The 14972-nt window shown below is 59.4% G+C and overlaps 1 protein-coding gene across 3 annotated transcripts in view; it reads right to left on the reverse strand.

Annotated features, from left to right (window-relative positions):
- Positions 1-2158: 2158 nt before the first annotated feature.
- MYH9 (myosin heavy chain 9) overlaps positions 2159-14972 on the reverse strand; it is a 92965-nt gene continuing 80151 nt past the window's right edge. For all 3 annotated transcript variants that reach the window (XM_060025585.1, XM_060025586.1, XM_060025587.1), the window contains exons 28-41: positions 13819-14025; positions 13480-13584; positions 12637-12789; positions 11267-11515; positions 10107-10319; positions 9740-9952; positions 9278-9439; positions 8057-8185; positions 6763-6851; positions 6550-6673; positions 6044-6252; positions 5273-5381; positions 4995-5167; positions 2159-3708 (exon numbers count right to left, since the gene is read on the reverse strand). In XM_060025585.1, the coding sequence (XP_059881568.1) occupies positions 3591-3708; positions 4995-5167; positions 5273-5381; positions 6044-6252; positions 6550-6673; positions 6763-6851; positions 8057-8185; positions 9278-9439; positions 9740-9952; positions 10107-10319; positions 11267-11515; positions 12637-12789; positions 13480-13584; positions 13819-14025 (2253 nt within the window). In that variant the 3' untranslated portion in view covers positions 2159-3590. The remainder of the gene's footprint in view (positions 3709-4994; positions 5168-5272; positions 5382-6043; positions 6253-6549; positions 6674-6762; positions 6852-8056; positions 8186-9277; positions 9440-9739; positions 9953-10106; positions 10320-11266; positions 11516-12636; positions 12790-13479; positions 13585-13818; positions 14026-14972) is intronic.

A 14972-nucleotide genomic window follows, 5' to 3' on the forward strand; every position in this document is an offset into this window, starting at 1 on the left:
GGGACGCGGGCTCGTGCCCCGGTCCGGGAAGATCCCACATGCCGCGGAGCGGCTGGGCCCGTGAGCCATGGCCGCTGAGCCTGCGCATCTGGAGCCTGTGCTCCGCAACGGGAGAGGCCACAACAGTGAGAAGCCCGCGGACTGCAAAAAACCCCCAAAAAACCCGACTCTTCCAATACCAAAAGTCAAAGTGGTGTCACTGGCAAAGCCCACTGGGGTCCCCAGGAGAAATAAGATGGAATCTAGGTGATAAGTTCTACCCTCTTCCTTTGTGATTAGTCTAGTTTCACTTGCCTATACATGGCCCTGTGCAATGACCTGGCACTGACCACATAGGATTAATGTTCTCAGCACAGAACCACTGTGCCAGACACTGGCCGGCCATGTGCAGAAGCCAGCTTTTGTGTTCATAACCATAGTCTGGGTGGAAGATTTGGAATTGTTTGGAAAAATAAGCAACTGGTCAGAATTAGGGATGAGGAGGTCTCTAATGCCACCAGTCGAAGACCAGTGGGAAAGTTGACAGCACAGTGGACGCAAGTGAAGAGGTGAGAACATGCTGGGACCAGGGTGAACGGTCCACCTCAGGGCCCAGCAGAGAGGAGGGATGACCAAGAGTAATGAGAGAGAGGCTGGGAGGAGGAGGGGCATTAGCAAGCTTTAGCCTCCACAGAGAGCACGTGGACAGCTGGAGACGGAGCAAAGACCCCCTCCCTTCCATAGGGGGCTTTGGAATCAGTAGCCCCTGGGCTCTCATGCTCATGCATGGTGGTCAGGCAACCCTGGGGCTGCACCCCCTTGGTGGGCAGAGGTTGGCACCTGGTCCAGTACTTCCCCTGCACAAGGTGAACCGTCAAGCCAGAGGACCTTAAGGGGGGAGAACCGATATTTGTTGGGTCCTGTAGTGGGTTCAATGGGTGCTCCCCCTCCAAAAAAATGTATGTCCGTGACCTCATCTCTGCAACCTGTGAATGTGACCTTATGTGGAAAAGGGTGTTTGGAAATCCTTTAAGTTAAACATCTTGAGATCAACAATGATTACCTAAGTGGGCACTAAATCCAACGACTAGCATCCTTATAAGAGACACACAGAGAGACAGCAGCGTAGGGGGAGAAGGCCACGAAAAGACAGAGGCAGAGACTGGAGGGATGCAGCCACGAGCCAAGGAAGGCTGGAGACACTGCAAGCTGGGAGCGGCGAGGAAGGCCCCCGCCCAGAACCTCTAAGGGAAGCGGCACCCCAGGCTCCAGCGATGGCGCCCACCTGCCTCTCCCATCACCTCCTGCAGCTCCCTTCCCAGGGCCCGAAAGTGCACCTCCTCGGAGGCTGGATGGGTCGGCTGCTGGAGGCCTGGTGAGTGCCCTGTCTAGGAGTCTGCAGCTCTCCTTAGCAATCGGGCCAGCCACACAGTGGCCCCGAGGGCCCGCATGCAGACCTGCTGCCTGAGTCCACACCTTGAATCAAGTGGGCACCAAACCCCTTCTCTAAGGAGAGCCTTTGCCTGCCCCCCTCCTGCCTGCAACTGCAGGGACATCTGTCTCCCCTGCCCTCGCACTCCCAGTGCTTGGCAAGGGGCCTGGTCTATGCTCAGCCTTTGTTCAAAGCATGAAGGGAGGAACAAAGGCTCTGACAGTCCTGTGAAGAGCCCCTGCCCCAGTACCCACAGGCCTCAGCACCGACTCCCTCCTTCCCCCTTCTATGGTACCTGGGATGAAACTCCATAGGGCAGGCTTTGCATCGTCTGATGACTAAGAAAGCTTCTGGAAGTCAGCGCCTGGGCCTTGTATCTCTATCCCCCAGGCCAGCTCAGTGTCCATCACATAGTAGGTACTCAGTAACTGAAAGGAACCAAGATTTATGAGACACTCTTAGCATCCTTGAATCTGGCCAGCCTGCCTTTCTGCGTGACTGTCACTCCCTACTGGAGCCTGTGCCCCAGCCGAGCTGCATTCCTGGAAGCTTCCAGAAATTGCACAAAGTAGGTGCCTGCTGCAGAAGCAAAGCACAGTCCCTTCTAGGTGGCCCAGGTACAGTCCCTTCTAGGTGGCCCAGGTACAGTCCCTTCTAGGTGGCCCAGGCACAGTCCCTTCTAGGTGGCCCAGGTACAGTCCCTTCTAGGCCACCTGCTCCGGCGCAGAGACACCCCAGACACATGGCTCGTAGCACAAGGTTGTCTTTATTGTGATGCTCAGTGGAAAACATCTGTAAACCAGCTCACTGTAGTGGTGGCGGCTGCAACCATGCTAAGGCACTTCCATTATATAAAAAAAGGGCAGGGGTGGGAGTTCTGTTCACTCCTTTGTGACAGCAACTGGGACCTGAATTCAGAGCTTTTTAGGCATATGTAGCTTTTATATATCTTCATGATTTCTTGAGAGTTTGTTTCCTTAAAAAAAAAAATGCCTTTTTTGCCATAAGTAAGTCTAAATGCAGCATATACAAAACAGTTAGGAATACAGGGATCAGCCACCAGTGCAGACCAGTGTAGGACAAGCTACTCTCTTCTAGACGTGGTTCCAAAGGAAAGGCAGTGATAAAGACTTGGAATTTTACCATTTATTACAGTTAGAGGGAGAAAAGACAACTTTTTTTTTCTTTTAAAAATATCTGTGCAGATGGCAGAGTCTTGAATTATACTGAGTCAACGGTGCAGGTCAGCTATCCTCGGGCCCCAGTCCTGGAGTAGGTTCGAGATCACCTGGCCCTTTCCATTGCTCTGGCTGTCAGGCTCGGGACACGTCCCTTAACCATTAAATATATTTGGTCCCCAAGAGTGTTGGGAGGGGCCACTGCTGGCCTCTCCAGCTTGGCCCCTGGGCCCTGTCTTCTCAGCCCAGAAGCCCTGCTGCAGCAGGGGTGGGCTGCCCTCGGCAAAGGAGGGAAAGGGGTCATCATTGCACTTGAGACATTTCAGAATCAGGAAGGTGGTGGTGGCGCTGCCCGGCAGGGGTGGGGAGGAACGCCCCTCCTTCCCCACGCCAGCTTCCCGTGCGCTGCACAGAAGTGGACCCCCTGGGCCTGCTCATGCCGGACCACCCAGAGCCCACGGGAGTGGGGGGGGGCGCTGGGGCAGAGGGTGTGAGGTCACCGCGTGTGATTGCCAACAGCAAAGAAGGGAGAGGGTGGCAGAGGCGGGGGAAGGTGACAACTCTTCTGGGGCGTCGGGCTAGCAAAACTCCTTAGTCTGAAGAAAAATAGATTCGTAGAAAACTCTCTTGCCCATCCCCGGAGGCCCGCCCTCCTCACCTCACCATCTTGTGCTTTTCGGCAAGGGAAGGGGTGGGGGGGATACTGCTGGTCGCTCTGTTCCCGGGCCAGGGCCCAGGACCCTGACTCTTTGGTATTAGATTCCGGGGGGCAGTGGGGGGAGGGTGGGAGGGGAGCAGGCTGCAGCAGAGGAAGCCGGAAGCCCTTCAAGGAGGCCTGGCGGGATGGGCGGGGAGGTGGGGCCTGAGGTCCCCTGGCCTGGGGGGACGAGGTGGGGTCACGGTCACAGCAGTCCCAGGAGGGAGGAGGGGTGCTGCAGGGGCTGGGAAGGGGAAGTGGAGTCGGTGCTGTCGTCCGTCTCGGGCAGCAGAAGAAGAGGTTGTTACTCGGCAGCTTTGGCCTCAGCCGCGTCGGCTTTGCCGTCCACCTCCTCGTCCGAGCAGTCGCCGGCACCTTTCCGGGCCATTCGGCGGGGCACGACAAACGGCAGGTCCCCACGCCTGGGGGCAGAGGCAGCGGTCAGCAGTGCTGGCCAGGCGGCCGCAGTACAGCTCATGTGTTTCAAAGTGATCTTTAGAGGAAACTAGCTCCTGACATCCCACGGGGAGAAGCAACGGCGGGAGGGGGGCCTCCGGGGACACAGCCTCCAGCGGGGACAGGAGGGCTGTCCCCTCCTGCCCCCCCGGCCTGAAGCTTCCCACTTTCACCCAAAACACTAGCAAAAATCCGTCAGGTAATGGGGGCTGATTCAAAGCGGGGAGGCACAAGAGCAGATGAAGCTGCCCCTGCAAAATGCCACCCTCTGACCACACTGAGTACCGAACAGGCGAAACCAACAGACACACAATGACTGTGTACAGCGCACAAAGACAGGCGTCTCCTTCCGGTCTCCGCTAAGAAAAGCGGTATCACACACTGACCAGACTGTCTGCTCTTGTTGCTTTTATGCTTTAAAAAACGACCCCTGGGAAAAGGAGGTAAGCAGTGAGAATCTGGACCAAGAAGACCCTCTGCCTCAACCATTTCATGCTGCCCGAATGTGACGTTCCTTTGAGAATTGCCAAGCAGCCCTTTCCATTGGTTCAGAGCTAGAAGATGCCCGTATTCACCCGGCGCCTAAAGCTGCGCCAGAGACCGGCCGGTTGCCTCAAGCAACTTCTAGTTGACAAAACCTGAAAACGTTCTCATCAGGTTTAGCGCTGCGACAGGAACAGACTCTTCAGGCAGGACGGGAAGAAATCACCCGGAGAGTTTATTTAAAAGGCAGGGCTAGGACCTCCCTGGTGGCACAGTGGTTGAGAATCCACCTACCAATGTAGAGGACACGGGTTTGATCCCTGGTCCGGGAAGATCCCACAGGCCGCGGAGCAATTAAGCCCGTGCGCCACAACTACTGAGCCCACGTGCCACAACTACTGAGCCCACGTGCCTAGAGCCCGTGCTCTGCAACAAGAGAAGCCACCGCAATGAAAAGCCCGCGCACCACAACTAGAGAAAGCCCGCGCACAGCAACAAAGACCCGGCACGGCCATAAATAAATAAATAAGTAAGTTTAAGAAAAAAAAAAAAAGGCCGGGCTACAGCCCAGGAGGCAAGGAGAACGAGGAAGGGCTCTCTGAGCGGCACTTTCTCGGCATCATTAAGCACCTCGCTCGTTGACATCTAGCTGAGAAAGGTGACTGAGTTTATAGGAGCCTCATTTTCCAAATTCTGCTCTTCAGGACAAACTAACTTTTTGAAGGAGAAAGGGTCCTGTGAAGGGGCGGGTGGGGCCGGCGGGGCTCACCTGAGCTTGTTCTTGAGGGAGCTGACCTCGCGGTTCATGGCATCCGCGGTCTCCGTGGCATCCTCCAGCTCACGCTGCAGTTTCCGGCGGGAGGCATTAGCCCGCTGGGCCTCTTCCTCAGCCTCCTCCAGCTGCCGCTTGAGCTGCTTCAGGCGGGTAGACGCCTTGTCCGCCTGCGGAGACGCGTGGCCAGGGGCCCCGGTCACGACCCCACATGCCTGTGGCCCTCCCCGCCCTCAGCCGCCAAGGGGCAGGGCCCCGCTCCGCCGCCAACACACCTGGTCCTTGTACTGCTCGGCGCTTCTCCGCTCATCATCCACCTGCAGCAACACATCCTTCAGCTTCTTCTCGGCCCGACGCACCTGCTTGGAAGCCGCCTGGCGCTCCCTGAAAGGCATGAACACAGAGGTTCAGGGGGGCACCCTCTTTCGGAAGGTCTGGCCGACAAATCCACAGGCTGGGCCACCCATTCCCGGGCCTCACTGGTACTTCCCCTGATGCTAAGGTAGACCGCCTTTACTGAACACTCTTATGAAGGCACTGGGCTTAGCCCCATTTCACAGATAAGGAAACTGAGGTTCAGGGAAGGGAACTGACACATCTCAGAGAGCACATATAAAGCGAGGAAAAAGAGGACTTCCCTGGCGATCCAGTGGTTAAAGACTCTGCACTTCCAGTGCCGGGGGCACGGGTTCAATCCCTGGTCAAGGGAACTAAGATCGCACATGCTGCCCAGTGCAGCCAAAGAAAAAGCTAGCAAAAAGGAAGACTGACCCCCATTACCCCCAAAGAAGTCTCAGTCTTGTTGAGCCCACAGATGGGCTGCCCAGGTGGGTGGGAACCCCACCTCTCGGATTCAGCCCTCAGAGAGTCATCAGGCTCCCCAACTTTAGAAGTGGGCTGTGGGTCCTATTCAAACTCCACAAGCCCCGGCAAAAGGCCCCAGGGAAAGGGATGAGAGCCCCGTCAGGATGGGGGGAAACAGTCTCAGGGACGGGCACACAGAGGAGCCGGCAGACGGTGCCAGGTGACGGGCGAGGGGCACCCACTTGGTCTCGTTGTCCAGCTGCTCCTCCAGCTGTGCGATCTTGGCCTCGAGGGCGGTGATGGAGGCCTTGTACTTGGACTTGACAGTGCCCTCCATCTCCTGCAGCTTGACCTTGAGCTCCTTGTTCTGGCGCTCCAGCTGCTGCCGCGCGTTCTCGTTCTTCTGGGCGTGACTGCGCTCCAGGTTCAGGTCGGTGTTGATCTGGTCGATCTGTGGGAAGAAGGGCTGGTGACCTTGAGGAAGGTGGGGATCCCGGCCGGGGGCAGAGGAGGGGCAGCTGGACCCTGCAGGGCCCCTGATCACTAGGCCTTCCCACAAGAGGGAGCTGCCCAGCGTAAAGGGTCCAGAAGCAGCTCAGCGCCCGAGAGAGAGGAACCAAGGAGCCAGTGCAGGCACCAGGACATCGTCCCGTAAGCATCAGGGGGCGGCCGCCTCTGCCTCTGCCACTGGGGAGGCCCACCCGCGTCACCGACGGGGCCCTGGTGCGCAGAGAGCCCCGCCGCTCACCTGCAGGTTGGCCTTCTTCAGCCTGTCATTCACCAGCTCCGTGTTGCCCTGCTCCTCCTCCAGCTCCTCCTCCAGCTGTGCGATGCGGGCCTCCAGGCGCCGCTTCTCCTCCAGCGCCAGAGCACTGGGGAGTGGAGGCGGGGGGAGGTGAGAGGGGCCGAACCAGAGCGGGGAACCCCGCACCCGCACCCGCTCGCGCTCGCGCCGGCTCACCCTTTGCCGCTGCTGTTGGCCATCTCGTCGGCCAGCTCGTCCCGCTCCTGCTGGGCCTGGCGCTTGGCGCGCTCGGCAGCTGCCAGGTCCTGCCACGGGAACCCGAATGTGACCCGCCGGGGCCGCCCGCAGCCAACAGCCCTCCTCTGTTCCCGGCACTCTGAGCCCCTGGCCCCTTCTTCCCAAACCCCTTCCCAGGCCTGCCTCCTCCACGAAGCCCGTTCCCAGGAGCCCCTCTGAGGCCACAGCTGAGGCGCCGTATGATCACACAGCCCCATACCTAAGCGCTAAGAACTAAGCCAGGGCTTCCCTGGTGGCGCAGTGGTTAAGAATCCGCCTGCCAATGCAGGGGACACGGGTTCGAGCCCTGTCTGGGAGGATCCCACATGCCGCGGAGCAGGTAAGCCCGTGCGCCACAGGTACTGAGCTTGCATTCAAGAGCCCGCGAGCCACAACTACTGAGCCCGCGCGCCGCAACTACTGAAGCCCGCGCACCTAGAGCCCGTGCTTCGCAACAAGAGAAGCCACCGCAATGAGAAGCCTGTGCACCGCAACGAGGAGTAGCCCCGGCTCGCCGCAACTAGAGAAACGCCTGCGCACAGCCACAAAGACCCAACGCAGCCAAAAATAAAAATAAATAAATAAATAAATAAAATAAAAACTAAGCCAGGTGCCGGGGATGTTGCAATAAACAGGAAATCATCCTGGCCTGACGGGATGCTGGTCCCTCTACCTTCCAGGCAGACAGGAAGCAGGGGCGACAGGACAAAGACGTGAGTTAAGGCCACAGTGTGGGGCTCTGAAAGCCGGCGGGGGCAAGGGCTTCACCCTGAGAGTGAGGCGGCCTCACCAGAGACCCACGTGTGCAGGAGGGCACAGCCGGTCTGGTCAGGGCAGACGAGGAGAGCCTGGATGTCTGGCCCAGCTAGGAGCAACTGGGTAGCCAGCATCATCAAGGCAGAAGGCTGCCTAGAGCCTGGGGACGCTTTCCCGACCTGCCTCGTGTGAGGGACAAGGCGCCGTAAGCCTCTGGGAGGGACCCCTCCTCGCCAGGCAGGAAGTCACCGCAGGTGACGGCGAGGGAGCCGGCCCCAGGAGGTGACGAGTTAATTCACACACACGTTCTAATCACACCAGGGAGCCTTGCTACTTCATGAAACCCCGAGGGGCAATTCTTTCAGAAAGCAAGAACCACACCGGCCCATCGCTGGAGCTTGGCCCGTTCTTCCAGGTCTGCCGGGTGGCCCCGGCAGGTGGGTGGAGGCCCCGAGCGCCCTGCTCCGGCCCGGCCCACCTCCTGCAGCTGGATCATCTCGGCCTCCATGCTCTTCAGCTTCTTCTCGTTCTCCTTGGCCTGCGCCAGGATCTCCTCGCGCGAGGCGCGCGTGTCCTCCAGCTCCCGCACGCAGTCCTTCATCTGGGCCTGAGGGCAGGGAAGAGAGGCTTGGTGCCACCGTCCCACCGCTCCCGTGTGCCCACACAGTGCCCACAGTGCCCACACAGTGCCCACACAGTGCCCGCCGACAGGGACCGACGGCTGGGCCTCAGCCTGTGGCCACATTCAACCAACATGGCTATAAAAGGGCAAAAGAGGAAAGACACAGCTTCCCTTTATTCTATACCATCTTTACACGCTTTTGACTGTTAGGATCTACAGAGCACACCTGCGGCAGCGTTAGTCCCCGGGTGGGGATTAGTCCAGCCATGTTTTTGTCTACTTTCGACCGCCTCCTGTTGACTTGGATCCCGCGCTCTGGGGCCATCCCCACTGCTCCAGGTCAACGGCCACCTGCCAGGTTAGTCCCGGCAACATGGCGCAGTCACGTGTCCTTTGTTCACTGGTGATTCGTTTTAACTCTGAAGATCTTGGGAAATAGTTGTGTTTTTTTCCCTTTTGGAGATAAATCCCAAATTGGGATTCCCCAGGCCAAAGGATACAACCCTTGCTGGGCACGGCCAAGTGGTACCAGGTAGAGTGGCCACCGCAATGAGAGCACCTACGCCCTACGACCTCGCAAACACCAGTGTTTACACTCGTTCTTATTGTTGCCGGTTTGCTGGATATGATGTGGCATCTCAGAGCTGGTTTTTTAAACTTATTATTCTTTCATTACTGATGAGGCCAAGTATGTGTTCTGTGCTCCGAGCTGCTTCTCTGAACCATCAGCTTGGAAACTTCCACCATTGTCCGTTAAGGCTGGGATGGGTCACGTCTGGTTTATTCTAGAAATCTGCCACTAAGTGACTCTAACGCCACTGCATTTCTAGGTTTACACTTGTTTGTTTCACTCAAAGACAACAATCTTACTGCAAGTTTGCTTCTGACTAGTTTGCTTCTGCTCAGCTTCTGGGTCTCCATCTGGGAGACGGAGCTAAAGGCACCCAAGACCTTCCTCGGGGAGGGCAACGCGGCACTTCCCAGCATTCACCGGCCACCCCACCAGTGTCCCAGCCCCGTGCTGAGCCCAGCGCTGCCATGTGCGGCCGGATCTGGTTGGGTCCAGCCTGAGCTCACCTGCAGCTTCCGCAGCTGTTTGATGGCTTCGTCCCGGTTCTTGTTGGCCGAGTCGATGTGGGCCTCCAGGTCCTTCAGGTCCATCTCCAGCTTCTTCCGAGCAGCTACGGCCATCGAGCGCTGCTTCCTCTCATCCTCCAGCTCAGTTTCCATCTCCCGCACCTGGGGCGATGCCAACGGCTCAGGAAACCGGACGTACCCACAGACCCTGCCTCAGCTCACGGCCCGGGTGGGCTTGGTCCAGTCCCGTGGCGTCCACGGGGCGTCCAGGGACAGGGAGGACTCCTGACCATAAAACCCTAGTAGAGGGGGTCACTGACCTCCAGGCAGAGGATTGGAATGTGAGGACGTGGAGGGCGTAATCAGGGGACTCCCCCAGTCCCGGCGGAAGGAGAAAGGAGCCCCCAGAACCCGGGGCTCCCTGCCCGCCTCTGCCCAGGGGAGCAGGAGGGCCGTCCGCACCTGTCTGACCAGCTGCTTCTTCTTCTCCTCGCTCTGCTCGTCGCGGCCCTGCAGGTCCCGCTCGAACTGGGCCTTCATGGCCTGCAGGTTCACCTCCAGCCGCAGCTTGGCGTCCTCGGTGGCCTGCAGCTCGTCCTCCAGCTCCTCGAGCTGGGTCTTCATCTCCTCCACCTGCTGCTCCAGGGCCCGCTTGGACTTCTCCAGCTCGTGGACCTGCCGCCGAGGGGATGCGGTCAGGAACAGAGGGGCGCAAGGCCCCCAGGTCCCCAGCCTCAGTGTCCGTGAGCCCCTAATCCTTCGCGTCCTGAGGCCATCTCCCTCCCCCCCCACCCCCGCCCCAGTGCCGGCCGTGGGCTCGGGGACTCACGCTCTTGCCGACGTCGTCCTTGGAGCTCATGAGGTCCTCCATCTCCGCACGGAATTGCTTGTTGAGCCGCTCCAGCTCCGCCTTCTGCTCCACGGCCTCCTCCAGAGCCCGGGCCAGAGACAGCGCCTTGGTCTCCTTCTCCCGGGCCTCGGCCTCTGCCCGGTCGCGCTCCTCTGCGTACTTGGCGGAGATGGTCTTCTCCTCGGCCAGGAGCTGGGAGACAGAAGGGCACCATGAGGCTCGAGCAACCGGCTCTCAGAAAGAGCTCAGGGCCTGCTGGCCTCTGGCAGGTAAAGCATCTGGGCCCGAACTCCCTGGGGAAGGAGGGTCCCAGGGGCCAGGACTGGGGGGAGGGGGACCAAGGAGAGCAGCGAGCCGCTGCTTCCGATTGTGACACGTGCTGTGCAGCGTGTCCTCATAAGCAGACGGAGGTGGAGATGGCCTCTGCCACAACCCACTGGAGTCTGTGTAACTTTTATCACTTAGTAACCGAGGTTCTTTATGACACTCAGTGCCCCTTCCGGGAGAACCCACAGGCAGTAAATATTTCACCCTCAGGACCCGGAAAGCCCCTGGTTTTCCTGAATGACTGGTTGGTGTTTACCTTGAAAAGAAAGCGAATCTGGCTGCGCGGAGGCGCGAATCCCTTGTGGCCCCCCTCCAAGGACGTGCGGCATCTTTTCCCTGCGCTGGCCCACCCTGACCGTATCATCTTATTTTCCCCCCTCCCCCTTCGCTTCAGCGCCTCTTTATTCCATGGACTTATTTCTCAAATGGGACAGATGGGAAACGCTTTAGACTGCATGATTCCATTTTTCTATCCCACCCCACTGCCTGCGTCTCGGTAAGCTGCCTCAGATCTCCTGGAGTAAGCAAGAGTTAGGAACGTATAAAGAAAAATTCTAATTAGAGAAGATTCGAAAAACATAAAAAACCAGGAAAGGGGAAAAGTTGCTCCCAAACCTATCGTGAGCGCTTTCTTTCCAGGCGCCTCAACGAGCTGGAATCCGGGGGGGCCCTCTGAGCGCCTGCCCCTCAGGGCCTCCTCCCGGGCTGGTGACGGTGACCCCGGGCCGGGCTGACGGACAGAGGCCCCTGCCCGAGGCAGGGTGTCTGCAGAGGGGAGGACGTGAGGCCGTGGCAGCACCAACAACACCCACCTGGTCGAACTTCTTCTGCTTCTTCTCCAGGTTGGAGACGCTCTGCCGCTGGTGGTCCAGGTCCACGAGCAGGTCGTCCAGCTCCTGCTGTAGCCGCGTCTTCGTCTTCTCCAGCTTGTCGTAAGCGGCCACCTTCTCCTCGTAGCGCTGGCTCAGCCCCTCCAGGTCCTTCTGGAGCTTCCTCTTGGCCTCCTCGGCCGTCTCCAGGCACCCCACGCCGTCCTCCACCTTCTTCCTCATGTCGGTGACCTGGGCGGGAGCAAGGGGTCAGGAGGCACCCAGCACGGCACCTGCTCGGGTAACGTGGCCACACCCGGGACAGCTGGGAGCTGGCCTGCCACCCGCCAGCGGAGGAATGGGGTACCAACCCCGTTACGGAGACGGCTCCCCCAGCCACTTCCCGCTCCCTCTGGGGCCAGGGGAATGGAACTTCCGCAGAGGGCATAGCGCATAGAGCCCGGGGGGGGGCGGACACCACAGGTCAGCTCGGCAAGGCCTCTCAGTCGTGACCCGCACCAGCCGCTCGTACCAAGACGGAGGCCTACAGTGGGAAGCCTCCTCCCCTCCCCCAGGCAGCAGCCTAGTGCCCCCTGCCTGCAGGCGTCCGTCTCGCAGCCCCCTCCTCGCATCTGGACACACAGCTGCCACCGTGCCCACACTCCCTACCGCCATCCAGGTACCCTGTACCCTCCCCGACCTGGTGCAGATCTTCTGGCACGTTTAAGTCCTAAGACAGGATCCGGAAGAGGGCCCTTGGTCTATCTTTGGCCCCGGACCCTTTCAGAGTCTAGAGAAGACTCTGACCTCCTTCTCGTAACGAGGTTTGAACGTGCATAAAGCAAAATACGCAGGATTACCAAGAAACCAATACAGAAAAGTGCAGGTGTCGGGTATTTTTTAAGACTGTGGTTCAGTAACCATCGTGCTTCCTTATCAGCACAGCAGAGAGCAGGCTCCTGAGTGGCTAGGAGCACGATGACCTTCCCAAGGCCTGCCCTCAGCTCGGACACGATGACCGGTGGTTTCTACTGAACAGGCCACCGGCACTGCGAGGGCCACGGCTAGTTGCCTACATTCGTAACAGAAGAAAACGCCGAAGGCCAGCTGGAGATTGGTGAAATGAAGATGTACGTCTCCTCCACCCAAGTTCATGGGTTCCTAAATTCTCCTTGGGGACCCCAGGCATGAGCCCTGGTCTGGGGAGGGCAGGAGCTCCCCCAGGGGAAGGTGTCCAGCTCGGGGAGGCCTGGGTGGACCCAGCGGCAGGGCTGTGCCCTGGAGTCCAGGTGGGCACCCCACCAGAAGCTCCCCAGCCTGCAGGCTCCAGCCCACAGTTCCCAGGGGTGTCTTGCAGGGAGCCAGCTCCGGACCTGGGCGTGGAGGGTGGCGATCTGCTTCTCGAGGTTCCGCTTGGCCTCCTCCTCCTCCTCCAGCTGCTCCTTTAAGGAGTTCTTCTCGTCCTCCACCTGCTTCAGCTTGGTGCTCAGACTCAGCTTCTGCCGGTTCTCCTCCTGCAGGAGCTCCTACTCCGAGAACAAGGAGGGCAGGGGCTCAGGACCCGCAGCGTCAGGGCCTCGCGGTCCCCATACCCTTGGTGGAAGAGGGGAGCAGTCCCTCGGATTCAGGGGGCGGCCAGCAGAGACCTGGCAAGGAGCCGGGAGGACGCAGAGAGCCCGCGGATGCAGGGGAGGACGCAGAGAGCCGCGGATGCAGGGGAGGACGCAGAGAGCCGCGGATGCAGGGGAGGACGCAGAGAGCCGCGGATGCAGGGGAGGACGCAGAGAGCCGCGGATGCAGGGAAGGACGCAGAGAGCCGCGGATGCAGGGGAGGACGCAGAGAGCCCGCGGATGCAGGGGAGGACGCAGAGAGCCGCGGATGCAGGGGAGGACGCAGAGAGCCGCGGATGCAGGGGAGGACGCAGAGAGCCCGCGGATGCAGGGGAGGACGCAGAGAGCCGCGGATGCAGGGGAGGACGCAGAGAGCCGCGGATGCAGGGGAGGACGCAGAGAGCCGCGGATGCAGGGGAGGACGCAGAGAGCCCGCGGATGCAGGGGAGGACGCAGAGAGCCGCGGATGCAGGGGAGGACGCGGAGAGCCGCGGATGCAGGGGAGGACGCAGAGAGCCGCGGATGCAGGGGAGGACGCTCTGAGACAAAGACCCAGAAGCCTGGCAGCTAATGCGGTGCGGGCACAGGACCCGTCCCGCCCTTACCTGCGTGTCCTGCAGCTGTGACTCCAGAGTGGAGAAGTCCTTGGTGAGCTTGCTGGACTTGCTGTCCGACTGGGTGAGAAGACCCGTCACATTGTCCAGCTCGACCTGCGCACGGATGGGAGACAAAGCCCCGTGAGCTCGACCACGACTGCTTGGGCCCCACCTCGGCTCTCTCGGCCATGCTGGACCTGAGTCACAGGCTGAACCCCAGAGGCCTCGCAGATTGAGCCAGGTTGCAGAGACAGAGAGAGAGAGAGAGAGAGAGAGAGAGAGAGAGAGACAAGAGTGGGAGCCCTGGCGATGTGGGCCAGGACCCAGGAGGTCCAGCAGAGGCCTCACCTGCAGCTTGGAGACCTTGTCGGCCAGCTCCGTGCGCACGCGCTCCCCCTCGGTGAACTTGACCTGCAGCTCCTGAAGCTGGGCCTCCACCTTCTTGCGCTTGTGCTCGGAGTCCCCCTTGCCCTGAAGTAGCACCTTCACCTCGTTGGCCAGCTCCCCTCGCTCATTCTCCAGGGTCTGCTTGGCCTTCTCGAGGTTGGCTTTCACCTGGCAGTGGGGAGAAAAGCGAAGACGTGAAAGGGGGCACCTGTGACGTGAGGCTGGTCTTTCTAACATCATCGAAGATCCGGCGGGTCCAGACCCAGAATTGGCTGCCTTTGCAGCAAAAACGACACTGGGCAAGTCTGGGGGATGACGAGCTGGCAAGGATCCCAGACTCAGAAGGCTTGGGCCTGATGTGAACTCAGCACCCAGCTGGGGCCGGACACCCGGCACGTGGGCTCCCCCAGCTCTCACACCATCCCTGCCCGGCCTCTTGCACCAGCTTCAGGGAGCGTCCAAGGGCAAGATGCCATCATTGCAGATGTTAAGATTTTAGCTGTTATTATAGGATGATGGAAATTATAATTGTTCGTAGGTAGACTTCCAGAAAAGCCTCTTGAAAATTTGATGTTCAAAGTAACACAGTGATGTTCTTCCAAACAACATAAAAGCCGAGTTTACAGAATAAACACGACAATCCCAATCTAGTCCGTACCGAGCCGGTCACAGCATCACGGGCAAGGTCAAGGGTAAACCGGACCCAGCGTGAATGCAAAGTCACTTTGGGTGAAAACAGCTAAAGGACCAGGCAAGGCTTCAACCTGCCCAGAACCAGGTGGAAATTGAAGGTAGACAGGTAGACAAGGCAGGTTTCTGAAAATATTGCACAGGTTGCCGTGTGGAAGAGCCTCTGCCTTCTCGGGCTGCCACCAAGGGTGGCCGTGAGCTGGAGGCCACCGGATGCAGGACTGGTCTTGTTCAGGAACTGCCCGGCCACAGCCGAGAAACCATCTGGGGTCAACGTCCCCAGGGTTCTCCCACGAAGACTCCAACTGACCACCTGTTGGGGGTGTTCTAGAGAAGGGACGGGCTTCAGAAAAGGGGACCCCGATGGCCCTCTGAAACTCAGAGTCGCTCCAATTCCATGAAATCTTCTGGTCTGGCAGGTTGAT

The sequence above is a fragment of the Delphinus delphis genome, chromosome 11, assembly GCF_949987515.2.
Source record: "Delphinus delphis chromosome 11, mDelDel1.2, whole genome shotgun sequence".
Classification (NCBI taxonomy): domain Eukaryota; kingdom Metazoa; phylum Chordata; class Mammalia; order Artiodactyla; family Delphinidae; genus Delphinus; species Delphinus delphis.